The sequence below is a fragment of the Acinonyx jubatus genome, chromosome A3 (genome assembly GCF_027475565.1).
Source record: "Acinonyx jubatus isolate Ajub_Pintada_27869175 chromosome A3, VMU_Ajub_asm_v1.0, whole genome shotgun sequence".
NCBI lineage: Eukaryota > Metazoa > Chordata > Mammalia > Carnivora > Felidae > Acinonyx > Acinonyx jubatus.
The window spans coordinates 99,807,733-99,833,154 of NC_069388.1; the positions used below are offsets into that span (position 1 = coordinate 99,807,733).

General features: G+C 45.5%; 1 protein-coding gene and 1 long non-coding RNA gene across 3 annotated transcripts in view; both read right to left on the reverse strand.

Moving 5' to 3' along the window:
* Positions 1-688: 688 nt before the first annotated feature.
* LOC128311252 (uncharacterized) lies at positions 689-9,166 on the reverse strand. Its single transcript, XR_008289453.1, has 3 exons — positions 8,824-9,166; positions 1,643-1,801; positions 689-1,073 (listed from the first exon to the last, which is right to left on the reverse strand). It is a non-coding gene; the product is annotated as an uncharacterized LOC128311252 (long non-coding RNA).
* A 5,771-nt stretch (positions 9,167-14,937) lies between these two features.
* The window catches only part of EIF2AK3 (eukaryotic translation initiation factor 2 alpha kinase 3), a 67,730-nt gene continuing 57,245 nt past the window's right edge, over positions 14,938-25,422 (reverse strand). The window contains exons 15-17 of one of the 2 annotated variants that reach the window (XM_015075790.3): positions 23,075-23,176; positions 19,175-19,237; positions 14,938-16,160 (exon numbers count right to left, since the gene is read on the reverse strand). In XM_015075790.3, coding sequence (XP_014931276.2) covers positions 15,960-16,160; positions 19,175-19,237; positions 23,075-23,176 — 366 coding nt within the window. In that variant the 3' untranslated portion in view covers positions 14,938-15,959. The remainder of the gene's footprint in view (positions 16,161-19,174; positions 19,238-23,074; positions 23,177-25,422) is intronic. The other variant, XM_053200888.1, reaches the window with a different exon arrangement.

Consider the following 25,422-nt stretch of genomic DNA (forward strand, 5'->3'; position numbering starts at 1 on the left):
GTCTCCCCCCCCCCCCCCCCGAATTATTGTCTCCTCTGAAAAGCCTGTCTGGCCAATCCCCCGCCTGTAACACTGCAATTCCCGAGTGTTCCCAAGGCCTGCCATCCCTGCATCTCTCCGAGGGGTGCTGTGCGGATTACCTGGCTGAACCCCTAGGGCCTGGCCGAGACCGCTCAGTAACTGTTAGATCTTTTTAATTTTCGTTTTTATTGTCTTTAGAATTATGACGGTTTTACTTATCTTTGTTGTTCCTGGAAGCCGGCCTATAGCAAGTGCTCAGTAAATAGTGAAGGAATGAAGGGGGCGAGAGGGAGGAAGAGCTTTCTGAGGGGAAGCGCAGCAACGAGGTGGCCCCGGGCCTGACCTCCAGGCATTTTCTGTAGCAGCTCTCTTGGCTCTTGCCTCTGGCAGTTTCAGGCTCCAGGCGGGGCTGTGTGTCCGCCTTCAACCAGGGAAGCTCTCGGTACCTGGTGATGTCAGGTGAAGTTACCTGAGTGACATTCCTGCGGACGGCCCACGGCTTTGCCCAGTGAACTCTACTCTTTACCAAGTGGAGTCTTCTTTGGGGAGACAGCAGGACGGTGGGAACTCCAAACTGGGTTTGGGCCACCCCCTTGCACGTTCCTAGTCCCAATTCTGGCCTAGTGCAATAACTGTGTTTAATCAATAGATTCAGGAGAAGCCTGCTTTGGTCAATAGACATTTTAATATTCTCAGAAGAAGACTCTCAGCTCCTCGTCCAGTTTATTATGGGGCAGAACATGGCTCCCTGCCAGCAGCCACCCCAAATGTCCTCATCCGTTTTGCATTTTTAGAGCCCCCCAGAGCACCTGAACATAAGGGAGAGAGCAGGGAATCTGGAGCAGGTGCTGTGGGTGGACCCATAGTGCCACCGGGTGGGCCAGCCCATGTCAGGCACAGCGCAGACCTTCTCTAAAATCCCACCAACAGCTGTCAACCGCATTTTACAGCGGAGGACACCGGGGGCTCAGGTGATCTGGCCAAATGTCACAGGATAGGAACATCTTCCTTCCATGAAATCTGACTTCCATGAAAACCTTCAGTTTTAGCGTCTGTAAAAAGAGGGTAATTATGTTCGTTTCGCAAGATGCAGATAAGAATGTGCATGAGCGGGCCTTAAAAAGTTTTTTAAATTTAACAAAGGGCTCCTTTCCAATTATTGACCTAAAAGGCGACAAGCTGACACCTGTCTTGCTGCCCTTGCTGGTAGATTCGCCCCTGCCCTGCGCTGCGCCCCACCCCCCAGCTGGAAGTCAACTTGAAGGGATGTTTTTGTCATTCCTGGGCCTGGGGAGGGGCCCTGATTATGACGCTGCAGAAACAGGATTGGGAGGCTCCAAGATAATGCGAAGGGCCCTTACATGTGTATATGCTTCAGAGTTTACAAAACACAGCCGCAGATGGTATCTCCCTTCAATCTCATTTCATCTCTGTGACACACGAGCTCTTGCTCCCATTTCACAGAGGGGACAAGTAGCTCAGGCTGAGTGGGGATGCACACCCCGGGCTTGTACGGCAGTGTGCCTTTTCTGGATCAAGCAGCCATTCACTGTGGAGCAGTAGCTCTGAAAGAGTGCCTCGCATCGGAGCACCTTGGTGAAATGCTGATTCCTCAGCTCACCGGGTCTGGATGGTCAGTAGGTCTGGGGCCAACTCCAGAAATCAGTACTTGTATCCAGTTCGCCTGGAAGCTGGGTCGCTGGTACTCTGTGGATCACAGTTTGAGCTGCAGCAAAGGATGCAGAGTTCTGGAAATCTCGGGGCAGACACCAGTAAATCCCTGCTGGAGATAAACACCACTGGGAGTGGGTGTGGGAGGGGTTGGGGGAGCAGGAGGTAGATCAGAGGAGGCACGTACTGAAACATCTCAAGAACGTTTGGGCCATGGGTGCCTGGGCCGCTCAGCCGGTTAAGCATCCGACTTCGGCTCGGGTCATGATCTCATGCTTCCTGAGTTTGAGCCCCGCATCGGGATCTGTGATGACAGTGCGGAGCCTGCTTGGGATTCTCTCTCTCCCCCCATCTCTCGCTCTCTGCCCCTCCCCCACTAGCTCACATACTCACTCTCTCTAAATAAGTAAATCAACTTAAAAAACAAAAACTAAAACAAAAACAAAAACAAGAGTGTTTGGGCCAAGCACTATGCCAGAATGCGTTCATTAATTTCCAAACATTAAAATATATATAGATATATCCTCCACTTACGTGAAGTGCCTAAAGTAGTCAAACCTAGAGAGATGGAGAGTAGAGTGGTGGTTGCCCACGGCGGGGAGAAGAGGGGATGGGGAGCCACAGCAATGTGAATGTACTTCACGCTACTGAACTGCACATTTTAAAATGGGTGAGTCAATTTTATGTTGTGTGTATATTTTATCACAATAGATGTATACACACACATATGAAAGGGAGCTTCTCTGAGCATGACATAAAGCCTGGAAACCATAAATTAAAAAAATCAGGGGCGCCTGGGAGGCTCCGTCGGTTAAGCATCTGACTTCGGCTCAGGTCATGATCTCACAGTTCCTGGGTTCAAGCCCCGCATTGGGCTCTGTGCTGACAGCACGGAGCCTGGAGCCTGTTCCGGATTCTGTGTCTCCCTCTCTCTCTGCCCCTCCCCTGCTTGCACTCTGTCTCTCTCAAAAATAATAAACATTAAAAAAAATTTTTTTTAAATAATAAAAATTTAAAAATCAACACATTGCCTACACGATAATCAAAATTTCTGTGTGGAAAAATTACCATAAACAAAATCAAAAGGCAAAGAACAAACTGGGCCAATACGGACAATACAAAGGATGAAAGCATCTGAGTCCCTTATACGCCAAGAAGAAAAAGACCAACAATGCAGGAGAAAAACTACTTTTTAATGCCGTCATTTGCCCTGTTAGCAAATATCTGTTTAACACGTAAGCACCTGACACAATTCTAAGTGCTGGGGATATCACAAAAAAATAAATAAACAAATAAATATATAAAAACAATATTAAGACAAGGAGATTCAATACCCGTTGGGGAAAATGACAAAGTAAATGGGAAAAGTATATAATACGCTGGAAAGCAATGAGTGATATGGAGAAAAGTGCAGCAGGTGTGAAGGAGGAGACAGTTGTGCCGAGGGGCGTAGGTTAAGTGATTCATCAGAGCAGGTCTCGCTGTGAAGGTGATATTTGAGCAAAGCCCCGAAGGGAAGAGAGATCTTCTCACGGTGACGAGTGGGGCCAAATGACCAGGAAAGACCCTGAAGGGTCAGGCCTGGGAGGCCAGAGGGCAGCACAATGAGGTCAGGGAAGTCACAGGGTCCCACATTATTGTCTACACATGGGTGAGTGGTTGCAAAGATTCCTGGTCCTCTTTCACACAACATGGGAGCCCCCTGGCAAGTAATGAGCAAAGAGATGACCTAAACCGATTTCTAGCTTTAAAGAGAGACTTTGGCCACTGGGTTACCAAAAGACTGAGAGGGACAAAGGCAGAGGCAGAGAAGTGGATTAGGATAATCCAGGCAGGCGGCGCTGGCCAATGGGGCCCAGAGCTTCAGCTGTGGAGATGGTAACTGGTTGGCTTTGGGGTGTATTTGAAGGGACAGCCAATGGAATTTCTTAACAGATCGGCTGGGGAGGCACGTGACAGAAAGAGACGCGTCAAGATGACGCCATGTTTTGGGCTTGTGCAAACTGGAAAGGTGAGCTGCTTTTTTTTTGAACTGGGAGAGGATGACATCTGAAGTGGGTTTGGGGGGAAGATTGGTTTGGAACTGGCGACATTAAATTAGAAATGCCTCTAGGACATCCAAGTGCAGATTTCGGTTGGCCACACAGGGGAGAGGTCAGGGCCAGCTGGGGATAGAAACTTGGCAGTGAACAGTCTTTGGAGGGTACTGAAAACCGGGACACCCGATGCCATTGGCACAGTGTGGAAGTGGTTCAAGGACTGAGGTCTGGGGCAGGTCAGGGTTGAGAAGTCAGGGAGATGAGGCGGAGCCGTGAGGTGGGAGAAAAACCAGGGGAGTGTGGTGTCCTGGAAATCAGGAGAAGGGAGGTGTCAGGGAGGAGGGAGCCCTCATGGGATCAGTGGGGTCAGAGGCTGCTTCTGGGCCAGGAAGCAAGAGCTCTGAGAATTACCGCTGGATGCGGCAAGGCTGTTGATGACCTGGCAAGGAGCCCGGGTTGGGGTGAGGGTGGAGGAAGATGGTAGGCAAGAGAGAATGAGACAGAAGAAACGGAAGCACCGAGTATAGAGAACTGTTGAGAAGCTTCGCAGTAAAAGGCGGTGGGGGGAGGGGAGCCGAACAATGGGCAAGGACGCGGAAAGTTCACAGAAACAGAAATACGTGTGGCTTTTAAACATATGGAGAGACGCGGAACTTCATAATCAAATAAACGACAGAGATGTCATTTTATACCTCTTAGACTAGGAGAAATTAACAAGTCAATACTGTATTACCGGAAGAGCAGAGAAGCCAACTGTCATCCCTTGTTTTAGGACTTTAAATTAGTACAGCCTTTCTGGTTGGTAAAAATGCACTTACAGGGGCGCCTGGGTGGATTTCGGCTCCGGTCACGATCTCGTAGTTGTGAGAGGGAGCCCTGCATTGGGCTGCGAGCCAGGCATGGAGCCTGCTTAAGATTCTCTCTCTCCCCTCCCCAGCTCGTGAGCACACACTCTTTATTTCTCTCTCTCTCTCTCAAAAAAAAAAAAAGTACTTACACTGCAGCTCAGTAATTCTACTCATAGGAATGTCCCAATGCATAAAGTCACACAGATATTCAATGACCATGTACAGGTATACACACAGCATTATTATGTATGATATTTATAATAAAACCCTGGAAGAAATCTAGATGTCTATGAACTGGCCTCATGGTATAGCCATAAAGGGAACACAAGCAGCTGTGTGTACCAGATGGACTAGGAAACATTCTGGATGATCATTCTGGACTAGGAACCAAGGAAAGCAAATGTATATTGTCTCTCATTTGTGATGAAAAGAGGATACCTACATACATGCCTGTGCAGGTCTCAGAGATTTCTGGGAGCACACACAAGACACTGAAATCAAGGGTGACCCTGGAAGGGTGGTCTAGGGTTCAAGGTAGAGACATATTTTACTCCACATCCTTTTTAACTGTTTGAAGTTTTACCCATGAACATGTACTGTGTTAAGAATTCACTTTATTATTATTATTATTATTATTATTATTATTATTATATTTGAGAGAGAGAGAGCGAGCAGGGGAGAGGTGCAGACAGAAGAGAGAGAGAGAAAGAATCTTAAGCAGCCTTCATACTCAGTTGCAGAGGCCCATGTGGGGCTCAATCCCACGACCCTGGGATCATGACCTGAGCTGAAATCAAGAGTCGGACACTCAACCGACTAAGCCACTCAGGCAGCCCAATAATTCACTTTAAAATAAAACTTCTGGGGTGCCTGGGGGCCTAGTCAGTTGAGCATCAGACTTGAGCAACTGGTGATCTAGCAGTTTGTGGATCTGAGCCCCACATCGGGCTTTGCACTGACAGTGCAGAGCCTGCTTTGGATTCTGTGTCTCCCCCTCTCTCTCTCTCTTACATAAATCAACATTAAAAAAATTTTTTTAGGGCTGCCTGGGTGGCTCAGTCGGTTAAGCATTCAACTTCGGCTCAGGTCATGATCTCACAGTTCGTGGGTTCAAGCCCTAGGTCAGGCTTTGTACTCAGCTCACAGCCTGGAGCCTGCTTCGGATTCTGTGTGTCCCTCTCTCTCCTCCCCCACTCGTGCTCTGTCTCTCTGTCTCTCAAAAAATAAATAAATGTTAAAAGAAGTTTTTTTTTAAATAAAAAAAATCTTTTTAAATAAAACTTCTGCCGTAGAGTTATATCATGCGGAGTTGGGGGGACTTTCAGGTGATCTAACCCAGTGGTTCTCACACCCCGCCCATGGTCGGGCTGCATCAGAATCACGTGGGGGCTGCAAAGGACACAGAGCTGATGGGCAGATCACATCTCGTGGGGATATGTGGGGATAACGTGGGGATAACAGCTCCTCAGGCCATTCCGAAACACAGGCAGAAGAATGCAGTGGGCACCGTGCTCACTGCAGTGTACAATTCTCTGGAAAAACTGACGGCCTTACAAGCGTCAAACATCGTTCTGGCGGCTGTTTTCCCCACAGTGAAGAGTCAGGCAAGAAGATCCCAGTGAGCTTCCCTGTCAGTAAGAAGAGACCGGTGATAAAGCAATATAATAACTTGCACTAACTAATGCCCTTAACAGCCCTATGAGGACAGGCCCTATTACTATCCCCATTTTATAGATGAGGAAACAGAGGCACAGTAAAGTCACAAGTGAGAGTGAGTGGTCGAGCTATGATGTGAAGCCCGACAGTCTAGCTCTTAAGATTAGAAACAGGAGAAAAAGAAAAAACACAAGGATTCGGACCGACAGCGCAGAAGCGCACCTCTGGTCGGGTCAGAGCAGCACTCCCTGCAACCTGAAAGTCCGGAGAAACCCTGGGAGTGAGAGACTCGAGGCAACCGCAAGGCCATTTGATGGAGAAGACAGCTGGGGGCACTCATGGGACAGGAAGAAGGTCGATGAGACTGGCTGTGCCGATTGAGAAGGACAGACCGACTGAATATCTGACCACCTTAAAGCAGTACTTCTTTCCTGGTGTGACTTTTCTTTTTTTAACGTTTGTTTATTCTTGAGAGAGAGAGAGAGTGCGTGCAAGTGGGGGAGAGGCAGAGAGAGAGAAGGGACAGAGTATCAGAAGCGGGCTCTGTGCTGACAGCAAAGAGCCCGATGTGGGGCTAGAACTCGAGAACTGTGAGATCATGACCTGAGCGGAAGTCGGTTGCCCAACCAACGGAGCCACCCAGGGGGCCCTGGCCGGACTGCTTTTTTATCTTGTTGGTGCAGCCTGGAGCTCCAGCCTGCTCTCTCCGCAGTCCGGCTTGGCTAGGCTACAGGAGGAAGGTTGAAATGTATCTGAAACCTCACACATGCTCTATTGCAAATATTAATGTGCGTGTGGATCCCTTGGGGCTCCCGTTGAGATGTGGATTCTGACCCGGCAGGTCTGGGGGAAAACCTGACATTCTGCATGTCTGCCCATGTTCCCAGTCCAGCAGCCACACTATGAGTGGCAAGGCCTGTGCTTCTCTGCCTTGACTGCCCCTGGAAAACATCCGGGAGCTTTAAAAATTCCCAGTACGTGGGCCCCACACCCAGAGGTTATGAGTTATAGGGCTGGAATGTAGCCTGGCTATTGGCATTTTCTTTCTTTCTTTCTTTCTTTCTTTCTTTCTTTCTTTCTTTCTTTCTTTCTTTCTTTCTCTCTCTCTTTCTCTCTTTCTTTCTTTTTAAACTTTTAAGCTTTATTTATTTATTTTGAAAAAGAGAAAGCATGGGCAGGGGAGGGGCAGAGAGAGGGGAGAGAGAGAAAGAATCCCAAGCAGGCTCCACACTGCCAGCACAGAGCCCAACTCGGGGCTCAAACCCACAAACTGTGAGATCATGACCTGAGCGGAAATCAAGAGTCAGAACTTAACCTACTGAGCCACCCCGGCACCCTTTGGCATTTTCTAAAGGGCCCAGAATTAAAAAAAAAAAAAAATTATTTATGCTTTATGTTTATTTATTGTTGACAGAGAGAGACAGAGCACAGCGGGGGAGGGGCAGAGAAAGAAGGGCTTCAGGCTCTGAGCTGTCAGCACAGAGCCCGACCTGCAGCTCAAACTCTCGAGCTGTGAGAGCATGACCTGAGTGAAGTCGGATGTTTAACCGACTGAGCCACCCAGGTGCCCCTAAAAGAAAAAAATTTTTAAGTTTATTTATTTAGGAGCAGAGAGAGAAAAAGCATGAGTAGGGGAGGGGCAGAGAGAGAGGAGAGACTGAATGCCAAGCAGGCTCCAGAGCCCAACGCAGGGCTCAAACTCATGAACAGTGAGATCATGACCTGAGCCAAAGTCGGATGCTTAACTGACTGAGCCACCCAGGTGCCAGTATTTTAAAATGCTCTCAATATAGATAAGAGGTGCTTTAGAATCACCTGGGGAGCTTTTAAATATGTAGGTTTGGGATGCCTGGGTGGCTCAGTCAGTTAAGCCACTCTCGATTTCAGCTCTGGTCATTATCTCATAGTTGGTGGGATAAAGCCCCAACATCTGTGCTCACAGCCCACAGTCCGCTTGGGATTCTCTCCTTCTCTCTGCCTGTCAGGGCCCGCGCTCTCTCTCTCTCTCAAAATAAATAAATAAATGTAGGGGGAAAAAAATGTAGGTTCTAGGGCAACCATCCCTAAAGCTTTTGATTTTTAAATCTTAAAAAAGGACCCCAAAGAAAGTGTATTTTAGTAAGCACCCCTGGAGATTCTGCTGCAGGTAAATGGTACTTACACTTGGAATCTTCCCCCAATGCCCATGTCTGAGGGCTGTGATTACAGAGAAAAGGTTGGAGGGCCCCATTATCAGAATTGGCAAGTGCCCCATTGAACCCCAGACTCCTACAGCAGTAGGGCAACAGGGAGTACATCACATTTAAAGAAATAATCTCTTTACCTGCCTTTCCCACTAAGGTTGATGTACCTGTGGGATTATTTCTGTAGAACAGATCCAAAAATAGACCTGCTGCGGGAAGAGGAATTAGCTTTCCAATACAGACAGATACTGACTAGAGAATTCATTGAAATGCATCCCAGGTAAATCTTTTTGCCATCGAATACAGGAAAAACGAGATTCCAGTTGTGGCTTTCATTTGTATTTCCCTGATGAGTAGCGACGTTGAGTCTTTGCGTTCATGCATGCATTTAAAAATACAACTCACTTGTGATTTCCTTGATTACACCCACGGATGGGGTAAATCCTTAGACTTAGTAACCCTCACTTTCCTCCTCCATAAGACGCGGGCGATAACGTCTCCCAAGGTGGTTGTGAGGCTTAGGGTGCGATTTCATGAAGGTGCAGGACCGGGTGCGCAGCAGGTGGCCCCGAACCGTGTGCCACGGAAAGCCACCAGGGGCCCGTCCTCCCGCCGCGCAGCGCGCCGGGGTCCCGGGCGGAGCCGCACAGCTGGAGGGCGGCGGCGGACAGCAATTACCGACCTGCGAGGACCCGCGGCTCCTGCCACCTCCTCCGGCTCCCGCGCAGCCTCTCCCCCGCCGCACGCCCCCTTCCCCAACGAGCACCGCCGGCCGCGGCCCCTCCCCCCACCCCACGAAGGGACCGCAAACCCCGGGCCTTCGCGCGGGAACGCAGAGCCCCAGGCTTCCCCCGGTGTCTTGTCGCCCCCACGTGGCCAGTGTGAGCTCCTCTGCCTCCCGGGGCCGGGTTCTTCCCCGACCTTTCCTGGCGCCGCTCCCGGCTGCGAGCGAGCCAGACGTCCGGCCCCGGCCCGGGGAGTCCGGGGCGCATCCTCACGTCTTTGATCTCCAAACCCTCTGGCCACACCGCGCCCCGGCTCCCCGCGGAGGCAATCGAGGGAAGACTCGCCGGCTGCCCCGTTGACCGGCAGCTTGGGGTCAAAGTCCGGGAAGAAAGAAGGAATTAGCAAACACGAGCCCCTCGCCCTTGCCCTACAGGCAGCGCCAAACCGCCCAGGATAACAACAAAGGGCGCTCCTTGGTTGCTTTAATAATAAGCATCCTTTCACATCAGCATAACACGTTATCCTCACGTGATCAAAAGCCAGCCTCTAGTCCTCGTCACACGCGTATTCAGTATCTACACTTTTGCAGACTCGTTTTAGTGCCACATATTTTACTGTGCAGTGGTTTTTCTTTCCTTCTTCACCTCCTGTTTTCTTCCTTTCTGCTCTTTGGGTACCCAACAGGAATAGCCAGCGGTTCTTTCTCTGTCTTTCTTTCCCTCTGGTCTTACAATTATAGAGTTGCATATATGCACATATTTGTATGGCTCTAACCCACACTTCGGTCATTTTATCCTTGCAATAAGTCTTGCCCAGTTATGCCCATTTTGGAGTTCAGGAAACTGAGGTGATGATTACACTTATCCATTTACATACTGTTTATACTTACCAGTTTCTATGCTAAACATTGTATCTCTTCCTGCTGAATGTTCACAATGCTTGCACTTGAGGAAACAGCACAAGGAAAATCGAAAACAAGTAAATAGTAATGTGGCCCAAGGTGATGCCAGAGCCCGCTGAGGTCTTGTCACCTGTCACTCCCCTAAACGCCCTCTGGATTGAAGCGAGTTCAGCCGAGTAGAATTGTTATGGTAAGGGGGCGGTGGTCTGTCTGGTGAGGGCATTATTACAAGCGTCCTGCTGTGTTCCTGTAGTTATCTGAATCTTTGTGTTCCTTGCTCACGTGCAGAACAGCAGTGAAAATATCTGAGTTGCAGAGGCCTTAGTAGAATTAAATGTGACCACGTTAAATCTTTCTAAACGATAGAGCAGGGTACAAAATGAGATCAATGAACACACGGTAAATGCTATTTATTGGTTTCCTTTCTCTAGTTAATTTAATAGTATTAATTCCGAAAGCAGTGTATCCTGTTGGAAGAAGTCAAACAATACAATGGAGACTGAAGTTAATAATCTTCCCCTTGCTCCCCCTCCCCCAACTTCACTCTCCTGAGGTAGCCAGTGTGGCCTTGGGTAGGGTGTGGATACTCCTCCTTTTTAAGTTTGTTTATTTTTAAAGATTAAAAAAAAATTTTTTTTAACGTTTATTGATTTTTGAGACAGAGAGAGACAGAGCATGAACGGGGAAGGGTCAGAGAGAGAGGGAGACACAGAATCGGAAACAGGCTCCAGGCTCTGAGCTGTCAGCACAGAGCCCGACGCGGCGCTCGAGCTCACGGACCGCGAGATCGTGACCTGAGCCGAAGTCGGACGCCCAACCGACTGAGCCACCCAGGCGCCCCAAGTTTATTTATTTTGAGAGAGAGAGAGAAAACGTGAGCAGGGGCGGACAGAGAGAAGGCGAGAGAGAGGATCCCAAGCTGACAGTGCAGAACCCACCTCGGGGCTCCAACTCAACGAACTCATGACCAGAGCTGAAATCAAGTCGGAGGCTTAACCAGCTGAGCTCCCCAGGCGCCCCTGGGTGTGGATACTTTTAAACTTTCTTTATGCCTACGGAAACATTTCATTTAAACAGATATAGAGGCTGCTGCTTTTGGTTGCAGTTGTCCCGGTCACACTCCTCTGCGACTTGCAGGTTTGTCGTTTATTTGCCGAATAGACATTTTATAACTCCACTTATGCTGCCGACTCATTTGTATAATGTCCACAGGCTGAATGTATTCTCACTCAGCCGCCCCCCCTGAGGATTTCTTCAACTGGAGAGAGAACATCCTTTAACCTTCATTACTTCTCAGTATCAAACCCCCCTCCCTGCCTCTAGGCAGGTTTGTGACCTTTCTGGATAGTGAGAATTTTCCCAGGATCCCCCCGGAGGCACCTGAGCTCTGGGCCTGCAAACTCTCCGTTGTTCTTTAACCTTTTCCTACCCACATTCTTCCTGCCAGCAAGACAGGAGTCGATCCTGAAGTCGCTGTCATCCTGACGATGTTCTCTGGGTGCTCTCTAAAAGCTCATGGCATTTCAGATGAAGGCAGATAGGAAGCCGGGCACTGAGGCACCCCCTTTGGAGAAATCCTTCAGAAGGCAGCAGTACAGAGCAGTGGCAGGGGTCCTCCCCTGGGCTATTGGGGGCCAGCACCGCTGTAATGGCCGGACAAGGGATGTCTTTCAGCTCCCACTGACCTGGCTCAGCGCCTCTAACTCTTGCTGGATGAACGCATCCTGCCTGGTTCTGTCTCCAGCCCCTTCTCCCTCCAGTCAACCCTCTTCCTCACTCGCCACGACGATCTTAAAATTTCAGCAGGTTCTTTTTCAGCCCAGCAACTTTCAACGGTTTCGCATTTTCTCCGGAATAAGCCCCAAATTTTTAGCATTGACTCCTGGGAAACTCATCATTTTTCCTTTAAAGAGCACATCTGTCCCCAAACCACGCCCTTGTTCTTCTGGATTCTATCCAAGTTCCTGCACCCGAAATCTGGGAGCCATCTACTCCTTCGTCTGTATTCATTTAATTCCAGTGTCCTGGCCTTCCTCAAATTCATCTATTTTCTCCACTACCATGATTGAGAGCTCTCTTATTCCTCCCCTTCCCCACAAGTCTTCCCCTGGGCTGTTTCTGCTGCCTTCTCCAGTCTTGTCTTAGTGCAATCCGGGGCGCAGAGCAACCAGAGGAAGCCACTCTGCTGCTCCAAAGAGGGGGTGCTCATGGAGGGATTAGGGATGCCAGGACTGTTGCAAGCAGTCGGCACATACTGTCCCCTGTTTATTAAGTCATCGTGCACTTGAATTTAAAGGCGGCTCGTGGCAAAAGCATTATGAGACATGCTGTGGTTGAACTTTATCATCGCTGGTATGTTCTTGTCGGTCATGAATGGACATGCATGCTATGTTGTTCTTTTAATGTGTTGTCTCTTTGGGGGGGGGGGTGATACCCTTAACAGGTGCAAGCATGTGTTTTATCCCCACCCTCAACAATTTGCTTCCTGTGGGGTTAAAAGGTGAAAACAAGCCCCCTAGTGGCAGCTACTGTAGTTGCATGGGTAGAATCTGGAGGAGGGCGTCTCCTTAAGCAGTGCCTCGCAAATCTAGCTGTGGAAGGAGCAAATGTCCCCAGAGGTGGACTAGAAAACATCCAGCGTTTCTGCTTACTCCTTGACTTCTCCAGGAGTAAGACCGAGTCACTCTATGGCCCATGGTTGGATTGGAAACTTGTTCTGTCTCCACTTTGTTGTAGAAATAGAATCGCTTTTGGTGCAAAAGCATCCAGGGAGAAGGGATCAGTGAGCAACAACAGGGAAAAGGCAGACCACCCCAAACATCATCAGTGTCTGCTTTTTAGTGGACCACTGGGAGGCAGAGGGCAGAGTAGGTGGCTCGTTGATGAAGTTCTCACGTCTTCCCCACCTCTGGACCAGCACTCACTGGAGTACTGTTGCCTTCGGGGAGGGCAGAGCCTGAAAGATGTGCGTGAGCTTCCTCCTGGCTCCGTGTCAGTAGGCATGCGTGGCTCTCCCACCGGAATCCGTCCCGTGCAGGCTTGGCTGGAGGTGGTGGGTGCACTCTAGTGACAGCTGAGGAAGGAGCTAACTGGGACAGCATCGGACAGAGCCACAAGGTGCCAAGTGTCCCAGCCCATTTCTCCTCTCATTTAAAGCATAGGGCCCCCCTTCTTTCCGGAAACTTCCAGGAATTGAGACTTCTGTCTTTAGCATTAGGATTGTTCTGCCATCTTGTCTCCATTTTTACCAAGTATTTATTGCAGTGACTGGTACGTTTCTTTCCCTCCTCATTTGGCCACTTCCTGAGGGCTGCAGCTATGCCTGTCATCCCCTTACATCCTCCAAATTCAGCGCCGCAACTGTGTGATCAAGTGCCACGCTTTGTGCCAGATGTTGCTGGGGTGGCGGGGAGGTGCGCCCCTACCCGTGGGGACCTTAGCTACTAAAGAAGGCGGATTTGCACCCGAGGACTGGCTCATCTGCGGCCTGACAACGACAAAGTGCTGGAGGGAGAGGTGAGTGTGGAGGGAGGGGCCCGGAAAAGCACCAGAAAACACCAGAAGCAACAACTTGAAGGGAGAGGTAGGGTGTGGAGTCAGGACAAAGGGCTCTGGGTGAGGACGAGGGAGACTCTGTTCTGGCTACGCTGAGGACTTGCCAGGAGCCGCTGGCCCAGCCCCTAAACCCCCCATGCCTGCTTTCCTGCTGGTGGCCAACGAAGGCACACGCAGAACGAAAATGGAAGAAGGCCTGATTCTATCATAAAAGAAGTGTGCAAATCCTCAGACAGCTTGGTACAAGGGAGTAGACAAAACCCTGACTAGAAACCGTAATACCTGTGTTTGGTTCCCGGGCACCTAGGTCTAGCGCCTGTCTGGGACCTGAGCGTCACCAGGAGAGGGCACCGATGACAGCCGCCACGGCCAGCTCTCAGGGCTGTGAGGGAGAGAGGGTCCGCAGCTGGGACTGAGCGGCGTGCTGGGAGGATCTCAACAGGATCCCTCGCTGGGGTGAAGAGGCAAGAGGTAAGGGGACAACTAGGCCGGCCAAGAGACGAAGAAGCAAGAGGGCGGCGGGCTGGCCAGGGGCCAAGCGGAACCCAGGAAGGACGGTGATGCTCGAGCCGCCGCGTGAAGCGCAGAGGGTTGAGGAGACACACAGATGCCCGTGACGCGCTTTTCCAGCTTACAGATGGCTCCGAACTTTGTGGGGCAGACATCATTTGCGTGAAGAACGGAAGTAATCCTGCATTTTGGCCCCTGAAAGTTGTGCCTGGCTGGCCGGCGCCTCATCCGCCCAGCATACCATGCGCCTCCCCCCGGAACGTGCCGGACGGACATTCTGTGTCACCAGCATAGCCGGCGTCTCCCGGGCCCTGGTCTCTGCGACGGCTCCCTTCAGGGCGGGGTCCTCTTTCTGTACCCAGTCCCTGGCACAGGGTAGGCCCCGAGCAGACGTCTCCTAGTTATGAGTCCAGTGATTTCTGAAAAAGACTAGGTTTTGTCAAGTCTTTGGGAAAGAAGAGAGAAAACACCGTTTGAAAAAGGTTAGAGAAAGTTTTTTTTTTTTTTAACATTTATTTATTTTTGAGACAGAGAGAGACAGAGCATGAACGGGGGAGGGGCAGAGAGAGAGGGAGACACAGAATGGGAAGCAGGCTCCAGGCTCTGAGCCATCAGCCCAGAGCCCAACGCGGGGCTCGAACTCACGGACCGCGAGATCGTGACCTGAGCCGACGTCGGCCACTTAACCGACTGAGCCACCCAGTCACCCCTAGAGAAAGTTTTCTTGAGAGTAGGGTTATGACCCTTCCTAGACCTATGATCCTGTTTTATAAATTTGCAAAACTACCATTGGGAGCCAATTCCCCCGAAGAAGGGCCAACTGTAAATAAGTCTTTAAGGTTTTATTAAATCATTTAGACTTGAAAGAAGTCACAATACTTAACACACTTAAGTGCGTTCTGTACACCACCAACCCAAATGGATTGAGCTCAGAATTTTTATAAATAAAAAATAAACATATTTACAGTGAAAAATAAAAACATGTTAGCTAGTTAGATGATGAAACTGTTACCTATAATCAGTTTGGGGAAAGTACCAGCCTACAGGATTACACATAAAACATTTAAGATTTCATTAGGTTTAAAAAGTCCATCATTGAAGAAGTTAGTTGTAACATATGATTCATGTCTCACTACAGCTTTTTCCTTCCCCAAACCAGAACTTGTGGCCAATTTACACAAAAAGCTTCATTTTCCCTTTATTGGAGGTAAAAGTACAAAAAGCTCTTAAACTCTCCCTAGAACCATCTAAGGAATAAAGCTATTCAATACTACAAATGTCACTATAAAACTAGCTATGGACATAAACCATTATTATACAATTTGTGCCACTTGTCCTCCAAAATAGTGCAGATTCTTCATCCACCCACCAGGTCAAAAACGGAGTCAGCTTTTTTGGAAATTAGTTTCAAAATCACCACTGTGTCTCTAGAAAGCATATTTCTAGAACAATATAATTACCACATGTAGGAACTGTCATTCTTCTGAACTATAAAAATATTTCCCTTTAATTCTCTCTTTATATTTTAGGGATTGCTTCTACCCGCCCCCCCCCCCCCCCTGCCCCCAGACAAAGATGAGGGCTATAAAGCTTGGCCAGCCAGTTTCAAGAGACCCACGAAGAACAAGGACCACACATGATTTAGTGAGAGCCCTCTTCTGGAGTATAGCAGTACAGAGTTGGCTCAAATTAGGTTATGCCCCCAAATCCAGTTTAAATATGACTTAGAAAGAGCAGTCCAAAATAAGACTGAGCGAAGAACAAATTTTTCAAGTTCACAATTTCGGAAAGCCACATTCCTAAGAGGCCATTCTGTGTCACCTGTTAGGGGTGTGAACATAAGTTAAGGCTAAGTGCTTGGCAAAGGGCTCCAGGAGCTGCTGCAGTGTCTTGAATGTTTTGTTCCTGATGAACTCATGGAACGAGACCTCTGTCTGAGTACAGTTTTTCCTAGAAATTCCAAGTCTTCAAATACAGCATTTTCAATAATGTTGGTAGCTTCAGGCCGTTCCATGGGGGATGGAGAGAGCATGTCTTGAACCATCACATACTGAAATATAAAAATTGTCTTGTCACGAAGGGCCAGGTTTAGACCGTGAAATAGTCTGCTAAATCAGGAATCAGAAAATGTTTTCTGTAAATATATTAAGTCTGTGGGCTAGTTTCTGACGCAACTTCTCAACTTTGCCAGGAAAGTACAAAAGCAGCCACAGATCTTAAGTAAATAAATGGGCATGGCTGTGGCCCAATAAAACTTTATTATAAAATTAGACAGAAAGCTGCATTTGGCCTGTGGGACATAGGTTGCTAATCCCTGGTCCAAATAAACACGGACCATTTCATGGTAATTGAATTGATTGTTTTCTAACATATAATAAAGGGTCTTAAATCATATCCTTGAAACACAGACATAACCTGTCTTTAAAAATAATTCCATCTTGGGGCGTCTGGGTGGCTCAGTTGGTTAAGTGACTGACTTCAGTTCAGGTCATGATCTCGTGGTTCATGAGTTCAAGCCCCGCATCGGGCTCTGTGCTGACAGCTCGGAGCCTGGAGCCTGCTTCGGATCCTGTGTCTCCCTTGTTCACTGCCCCTCCCCTGCTCATGCTCTTTCTCTCTCTCTCTCTCTTTCTCTCTCTCTCTCTCAAATAAACATTAAAAAAAAAAAATTCCATCTAGGGGTGCCTGGGTGGCTTAGTCAGTTAAGCGACCAACTGCTGATTCCAGCTCAGGTCATGATGTTGGGTTTTGTGAGACTGAGCCCCACGCTGAGCTCCATGCTTACAGCTCTGTGCTGATAGCACAGAGCCTGCTTGGGATTCTCTCTCCCTCTCCCTTGCTCATGCTCACTCCCTTTCTCAAGATAAACATTACAAAAATAATTCCATCTTATAACTGCATATGAATGTACAATTATCTCAATAAAAATTTCAATTAAAAACAATCACACCAGAGGGGCGCCTGGGTGGCTCAGTCCGTTGACCATCCGACTTCGGCTCGGGTCATGACCTCGTGGTTCGTGAGTTCGAGCCCCGCGTCGGGCTCTGTGCTGACAGCTCGGAGCCTGGAGCCTGCTTTGGATTTTGTGTCTCCCTCTCTCTCTCTGCCCCAACCCACTCACATTCTGTCTCTGTCTCTCTCAAAAATAAATAAAACATTAAAAAAAAAATTTAAAAAAATCACACCAGAGATCAGTACCTAACCCCTTTTCTTGATTTTTTTGAGCTCCTTTAATGTGATATATATATATATATATATATATATATATATATATATATATATATTTTTTTTTTTATAACACTTGTTAGTGTGGGTCCTTTTCTTTTCCTTTTTTTCCTAAAGTTTATTTATTTTGAGAGAGAGAGAAAGTGAGCGAGCAGGGGAGGCAGAGAGGGAGGGAAAGAGAGAGAATCCCAAGCAGGCTCTGCACTGTCAGTACAGAGCCCGATGCAGGGCTGGAACTCATGAACCGGGAGATCATGACCCGAGCTGAAACCAAGAGTTAGATGCTTAACCGATGGAGTCACCCAGGTGTTCCAATGTAACATGTATTTTTCCAGGTGCCCCAATGTAATATTCTTATAAGCCACCTTGGAAATTGAATCATCAACTTTGAAAAATATATAACAAAGTAATTTTTAGTAAAATATATTTCATTTTAGCTTAGTGTATCTCTATATTATAAAGATCATTTTTTTAAAGTTTACTTATTTTGAGAGAGAGAGAGAGAGCGGGAGAGAGCACACGAGCAGGAAGGGGCAGAGAGAGAGGGAGTAACAATGCCAAGCAGGCTCCACGTTGCCAGCAGAGAGTATGACCTGGGGCTTGATCCCACAAATTATGAGATCACTACTTAAGCCGAAATCAAGAGGTGGTCAGTTGCTTAACTGACGGAGCCACCCAGACACCCCTATAAAGGTCATTTTTAAAAATTTATTTACTGGGGCACCTGGGTGGCTCCGTCAGTTAAGCGTCCGACTCGGCTCAGGTCATGATCTCACGGTTTGTGAGTTTGAGCCCCACGTCGGGCTCTGTGCTGACAGCTCGGAGCCTGGAGTCTGCTTCCGATTCTGTGTCTCCCTTTCTCTCTGTTCCTCCCCCGCTCACACTCTTTCTCTCTCAAAAAATAGAGATTAAAAAAAAAATTTTTTTTAATTTACCTATTATTTATGAGAGAGAGAGAGCACAAGTGAGTGAAGGGCAGAGAGAGAGGGAGAGAGAGTGTGGAGCCCAGAGTGGGGCTCAAGTTCACCCGAGAGGGGCTTGAACTCACGTCGAGATCATGCCCTGAGCCCAAGTGGAACACTCAACTAAGCCACCCAGGCACCCCTATAAAGATAATTTTTGAATGCAGTTCTTCACTGACAGATAAATTTGGACTTTTTTCTAATTTGATAATTAACACACAGTCTGATTTACTTCAGTTTAATTATTTAAGAAAATTCAAGATTTATAAAATGATGTGTGTGTGGACCAAATATATTATGAAATAAAAATAACAAAAGTAGCAAAAACAAACTTCAAAGGTTCATTACATACAATTTCTTCCATCAAGACCAGCTTAATTTTTCCTTCCCACTCTGCTGAACCATTTTACAGTGTTGCTCTGAGTGCTTTCACTCCAACACACATAATCAATGGAAATTAGTAACCCCCCCCCGCCCCCCCGCTGCCCTGCTTTTTAAAGAAATCAGCCAGTTTTTAAGGTCCCTCCCAAATTCACTGAAATAAAGAGATTAATGGCACGGTCCCAGGAGCAGCTCTATGCCCGTGAGTGCGCTAGGAGTTCAGCCTTACTCAAGCCAAAGGACACACAGGATGCACACATAGGACATCACCCAGCAGGGAACACAGAACACGGGGCTGAGGGCCCCACCAAGGACCCCAGACCCAAGTTCAGTCTGTGATTTTAACAAGTTGTGTACGCTTGGGATCAGGTCCCTTTCTTCTCTAGACCTCTGGCTTCCTCATCTGTAAAATGGGAAACTGATGAATTAATGGCTCAAGACCCTTTAAGTTCTGAATTTGATTCACAAGAAAATAAAAGATTAGAATTATACAAACCTCACGAGGATATTTCTGAGTAAACAGTGGTGGAAATTTGAGATTTCTTACATCAGTTAAGATCTATAAAGAAAGAAAAGTGTTACTGGTTTTTAAATCGGTTTTGACATATGGATTTATTTGTTTAAACGTATTTTTTGATACTCTCACAGAGTGACTAAGAAGAAAATTGAGTATTAAACAGACGGAAAATTTATCAATAGCTTTTCCTGACCTGACAATCTACACAGAAGTGCTTCCAGAGCACAGATCTTACATGCCATCAAATCATCAAAATCTAGAAAATAATTCAGATACAATTATGCTTGAATTGTACATATTATACTGACACCTCGATTTTAACTGAAAACACATTAATCTGTGTAAAAAAAACCCTCAATCATTCATGAATAAATTATTTGTGACCTTACGTGGGTAACTTTTTCTATTTGTATCTAGCCTCTTTGTATTTGATATGAAAGAGTACATTCTTTCTTCCTCTCTCTCTCTCTTTTTTTAGTTATCTCTATCCCCAACGTGGAGCTCAACCTCATGACTTTTGAGATCAAGAGTTTCACGCTCTGCTGACTGAGCCAGCCAGGTATCCCTGTTTTTCTTTTTCTTTTTTTTTTTTTTTTTGAGTGAAAACAAAACAAAACAAAACAAACAAACAAAGTTAATTGTGCTGAATCCTGAGTATAAAACGAAGCTTTTCAAAGTTCATTGGGAAATTTTCATACATGTTATCACTCTCTTTATGTTCCAGGGAAAGACATAATAGAGAACAAAACTTTTAAAATAAGATTCTCAGATTTAAGAGAAGATAGTGAATCCACGTAAAAAGAATGGAATGTTCTAAAAAGGAACAATCTTGGACATTAAAAATTGGATTGTCAAAATAAAAACTTAGGAAATTGGAATAACGAGTTAAGGAACTCTTACAAAAGAACCATACAAACAAATGGGAAATAGGAGGGAAAAAATTAGCCAATTATAGGATTAAGTCAGGAGTTACAGAAAAACAGAAAAGTGGAGAAGAATTTCTAAAGAACTAGCACAAGAAATTTACTAGAACTGAAGGGGTCACATCTTCTAACTGCAAGGACCTACCGGTGTTAAGTACATTAAGTGAGGGGAAAAGAGATCAATGAAAGGACTGAATTTCGTAAGAGCTTCCAGAAAGGAAAACAAAATGGTTCCAAAGATTCCACATAAAAGAATCAGGTATCACAGAGGCACCAGCTCTGCAGCACTGGAAACTGTAAGGCGGAGTCAATGCCCTCAAGGTTCTGAGGAAAATTATTTCCAATGCAGGATTAGAAGCTGGCCGATTCATCAATTACATTTAAAGACGGGAAAAGTATTTTTTAGAAACGTGGAGACTCTAAAACTTCTCTCTCATACATTCTTTTTGAGGAATTGGCTGCAGAGTAGTGCAAGGAAGAGGGGAAACGTGGAGTCTGGGAGACAGGGACCCAGGCAGGGAAGGGCAAGTGTGCCCTGGGTGACACCTTATAGAAAGTCCAGGGGGTATTCAGTTCAGATGGGAGGACAAAAGCTTTGAGAAGAAAGACTCCAAGAAAAGGCAAACAAAACAAAACAAAACCCCCAAAACCAGACAGATAAGCTATGCTGAGCACTGAGAAAATACTGTGTGATAGACATGTGACAGATTTTGAACACGTTAAAAATGACAATAAAGGTTCACAGAAAACGAAGCAATTGAGAAAAGGCCATTCTGGGGGGAAAATGTATCAGAAAGAAAACAAAGAGTATGTTATTTGGTGTAGCCCATAGAACAATTTTTCACGGTCAAGATAAATTCTGGCTTCATTTAACTCAAATTTTTTTTTACATAACTACATTTTAAAAATATTTTTTATCGAAATAAAATGCAGTTTTAACCGCTTAAAAGTGCCTTCAGTGGTTTTTATTCTGTCCACAATGTTGTACAACTATCACCACTATCTAATTGGAGAACGTTTTCATCACCCCAAAAAGCAGCCCGTTAAACAGCCCCTCTCCATCCCCATCTACCCCCAGGTCCTGACAACTACGGATATGCTTTGTCTCTATAGATTTACATATTCTAGATATTTCACATCAGTGGAATCCTACAACAGGTGGCCTTTTGTGTCTGGCTTTGCACTCAGTGTAACACTTTCGAGGGTCATCGGTGTTGTAGCATTTGTCAGTGTTTCATTTCCTTTCGTGGCTGAATAACATTCCATAGCACAGGCACACCACATCATTTTGTTTTTCATCAGCTGACTCACATTTGGGTTGTCTCTACTTTTTGGCTACTATGAAGATGCTACTGTGAACACTTGCATACAAGTCTGTATGTGGACCTATGTTTTCATTGCTTTTGGGGAAATACCCAGGTGTGGGACTGTTGAGTCACGTGTAACTCTATGCTTAATTTTCTGAGTAACTGACAAACTGCTTTCCCCAGTGGCTGTACCATTTTTCATTCCTACCAGCCAAGGTATGGGACTTCCCATTTCTCTATATCCTTTCTAACATTTGTTATTTTGTTTTGTTTTGTTTTGTTTATTACAGTTGTCATAGATGGTGTGAAGTAGTATCTCATTGTGATTTTGATTTGTATTTTTTTGTTGCATTTGATTTGTATTAATTTGTATTATTTGTATCCCTTCTTTGGCGAAATGTCTATTCAAGTCCTTTGCTCATTTTTTAATTGAGTTGTCTTTTTGTTCTTGAATTGTAATAGTTCTTTGTATATTCTGAACACTAGACCTTATCAGATCTATGGTTCACAAACATTTTCGCCCATTCTGTAGGGGATTTTCACTTTCTTGACAGAGTTCTTTGATATACTTGTAACAACATAAATTTTGATGCCGTATGATTCTGATTCTTTACATATGTTGGACCTGTTTCATATCTTTCTAGAAGTTTTTAGAGTGTTCTGAAATTTAGTCATCCCGGTTTTTTAATTTTCTTCTTTTTTTCCCATTTATTATACAGAGTACTTGGTAGGTCCTTTTGGTTAGAAAATATGAGCCCTTTGATACTATGTGAGAACTGTATCCTCTTCTACCATGGACAGGAGTCAATAAATAAGATCTAAAACTGATACAGAAATGGTGATAAGAACAAACTTTAGAAATATGGAGGTAAGTACTGGGGATAGCAGTTAGAAAAGTTGAGGGTGACCACTTATGAACAATGGGGGAAAATGTGACAATGGCCTCCTTTTAAAAGACTTTCAGTAGTTGGGGCACCTGGTGGCTCAGCTCGTTAAGCATCTGACTCTTGATTTCAGGTCAGGTCATGATCCCAGGGTCGTGGGATGGAGCCCCTCGTAGGGCTTCGCGCTGAGCGTGGAGACTGCTTGGGATTTTCTCTCCCTCTTTCTCTCTCTCTCTCTCTCTCTCTCCCTCTCTCACTGCCCCTCCCCCACTCGTGCTTGCCTGCTCTCAATCTAAAGCTTAAAAAAATTTTAAAGAGTTTCAGTAGTCTTCCTTAAAAGCCATGGTCATGGCTTATTTTCAGAGAAAAAAAACATTAATTATGCTTAATTTGCCAGTTTTTAACTGTATGAGTGTGTGGCCACTTGCCCTCAGAAAAACTCTTTTCTGACCAAAGACCACCGTCACTCCCTCTCCGCCCCCATTACTCGTGGTCCTAGCTTTGCACTTATTACAAATTGACTGAGTGTAGGATATTGTTAATGATGAATTTAAGCAACAAGGAATAATCAAATAATTTTTGAAAACTGAGCTTTAAATGGAAGTAAACAGTCTACAAATCATCCCTGTAAAGCTCATGTGACCTTTTCACTTACAGTCAACTAGTCTGATGGTATCCAGAATAAGTTACTCTCCTTTTAAAATCCTTTCTTTTGTAAACTTGAGTATTTTCTTTTTGCATCTTTTCTGAGTAGGGGGAACTTACCCTGACTCTCTCCATCTGAGTGCTGAATGGGTACAGCAGTTCAAACAGAATGAGGCCTAAAGAAAAGATGTCCACTTTATGAGAGTAGTTGCTTCCATGAATCTGCAATCCCATATAAAGAAGAAATATGAGAAAAAAATTAACAGAGGTCGTACAAAATTAATATAGCCTTAGTGAATCCCAAAGTTGACCTAGTCACTTCTTGGTTTAAACGTAATCGTATGGGTAAAAACGTCAGCAAAGAGTTAATAATCACTCCCAGCCTCTTTTCTTCAACTCACCACAGCAAGAGTAATTAAACTACTCAGCATTACAGAAGGAAAGCCCAGGTACTGCTCTGAGATATGCATCAGTAAAATAGGCCCCGAAGAAACCTGGAGCCTTGCAGTGCTAAAAAAGTTTGTGGGAGCCAGTAAAAGCTGCTCAACTACCCTCGAGGTGAAGATTTTCAAAGCCAACACTATCTAAAGCAGATCTCTCATTTCTAATCATCTTAGACCTCACCCATTTTTATGAGAAAATCTTCATTACTCCAAACCACTAATCAACTGTGGTTAGCCCTCATTATGGTACTTAATTGTGGACTGCTTTGCATTCTTAGTTGTACTTTACATGCGTATATTTCTTATTGTTCACAACTAGATTATAAAGTCCTGGAGGGAAGGAAACTGCCGCTTTTGTGTTCTCACCATCAGGCACTGGGCTAAGTATAGAGAAGGCCCTCAATAAAAACTTATTTGTTAAAATGAACAGACGAATTACAGCCCAACTGCTCTATAAAACAAAGCCTCATTCAAATTAAAAGTGGCCTCCCCGGACTTAGAAGAACCCTTTTAAGTGTGAAAATTACTCTAGGCAGAGAACTTCACATTTGGCAAACATTAGAGAAGGGCGTTACTCTGAAAGCACTCCATGGTGGCATTTCTTTTTTCTATTTTTATTTTTTAACGTTTTTTACTTATTTTTGAGACAGAGAGAGACAGACCGTGAACAGGGGAGGGTCAGAGAGAGAGGGAGACACAGAATCGGAAGCAGGCTCCAGGCTCCGAGCCATCAGCCCAGAGCCTGACGCGGGGCTCGAACTCACGGACCACGAGATCGTGACCTGGCTGAAGTCGGACGCTTAACCGACTGAGCCACCCAGGTGCCCCCATGGTGGCATTTCTTAATGGGGGACTCGAAGCCCTCTCCCACCTCCTAAGTGGCAGCTGACACCAGCCTCCCAGGCTCCTTCTACCAGCCAGCCTGCCTCTGTGTGTAAAGAGTATCAGCTCGGGAGAGTGTCAATGCCAACATTGGTGACATTACCTTTCCCTCTTCCCTTCCCTCTTATCTTTGGGGGTTGGAAAGTATTCCAAACTCCCCAAACTCTTCAAAAACAGAGCTTATAGGGCTACAGTGAAAAGGACACCCTCACACACTATTTGGAAAATAACATACCTTCATGAAAAGCAACTTGGCAGTAAACACTGACTTCCATTTAATAGTCCTATTTTATTTCATCCACCCAAAGGTAGGTGGGATGGGGAGATTTGTACGCAGGGATAGTTATTTAAGTAATACCCCTAATAGCAAAACTTGTAAGTAAGTAACTAAAATGCCCAAAACGAACATTGAATAAATTGCTTCACAGAGAGAATACTATATACCCAAAGCTATTTTCTAAAAACATTTAATAATGTGGGAAATGCTTAATTTTAATATTTTATCCAAAATCTTATGGACTAGAATCTCAAGTTTCTTTTCCAAAATAAAGTATGTATAAATACGTGTTGTAAAGGGTGTATACATATACAGAAAAAAGAAATAAGAACCACTGTTAATGTTTTAGAGATTTTTTAGTAAGTGATTTAAAATTTTTCTTTATACATTCCTAGATTTCCTACATACAGAATAGATCGATATATAAGGAGGGGGAAAAGTACGATTACGTACATTTAAAAAACAATGTAGCTTCATGATCTCTACAAAAAGTGATCATACAAAGTGATCTCTACAAAATATCTAAAAATTAAGGAATTAAGTGTAAAATCTCAAGAGGGGTAGAATATAATATAAATATAGAATATAATATAAATATACCCTTTGAGAGTTTATCACTGTGCAATATTAGAACTTGGACCGTATTTCTTGGTAATTACAACCAAGAAAAAAGTAGCTGGTCTCTGCTCACTTATTTTCTCCTAGAAGGGTAAAAAAAATTGAGAGCTTTGATAAAATATATTTTAAAACAATTTAACACAGCTTCTGAAACTTGGTTAAGACAATTCATACAAAGTATTCTGAGAGACTTTTAAAGGGACATTTTTTGTTTTTAAATTTTTTTGGTAACATTTATTTTCTGAGAC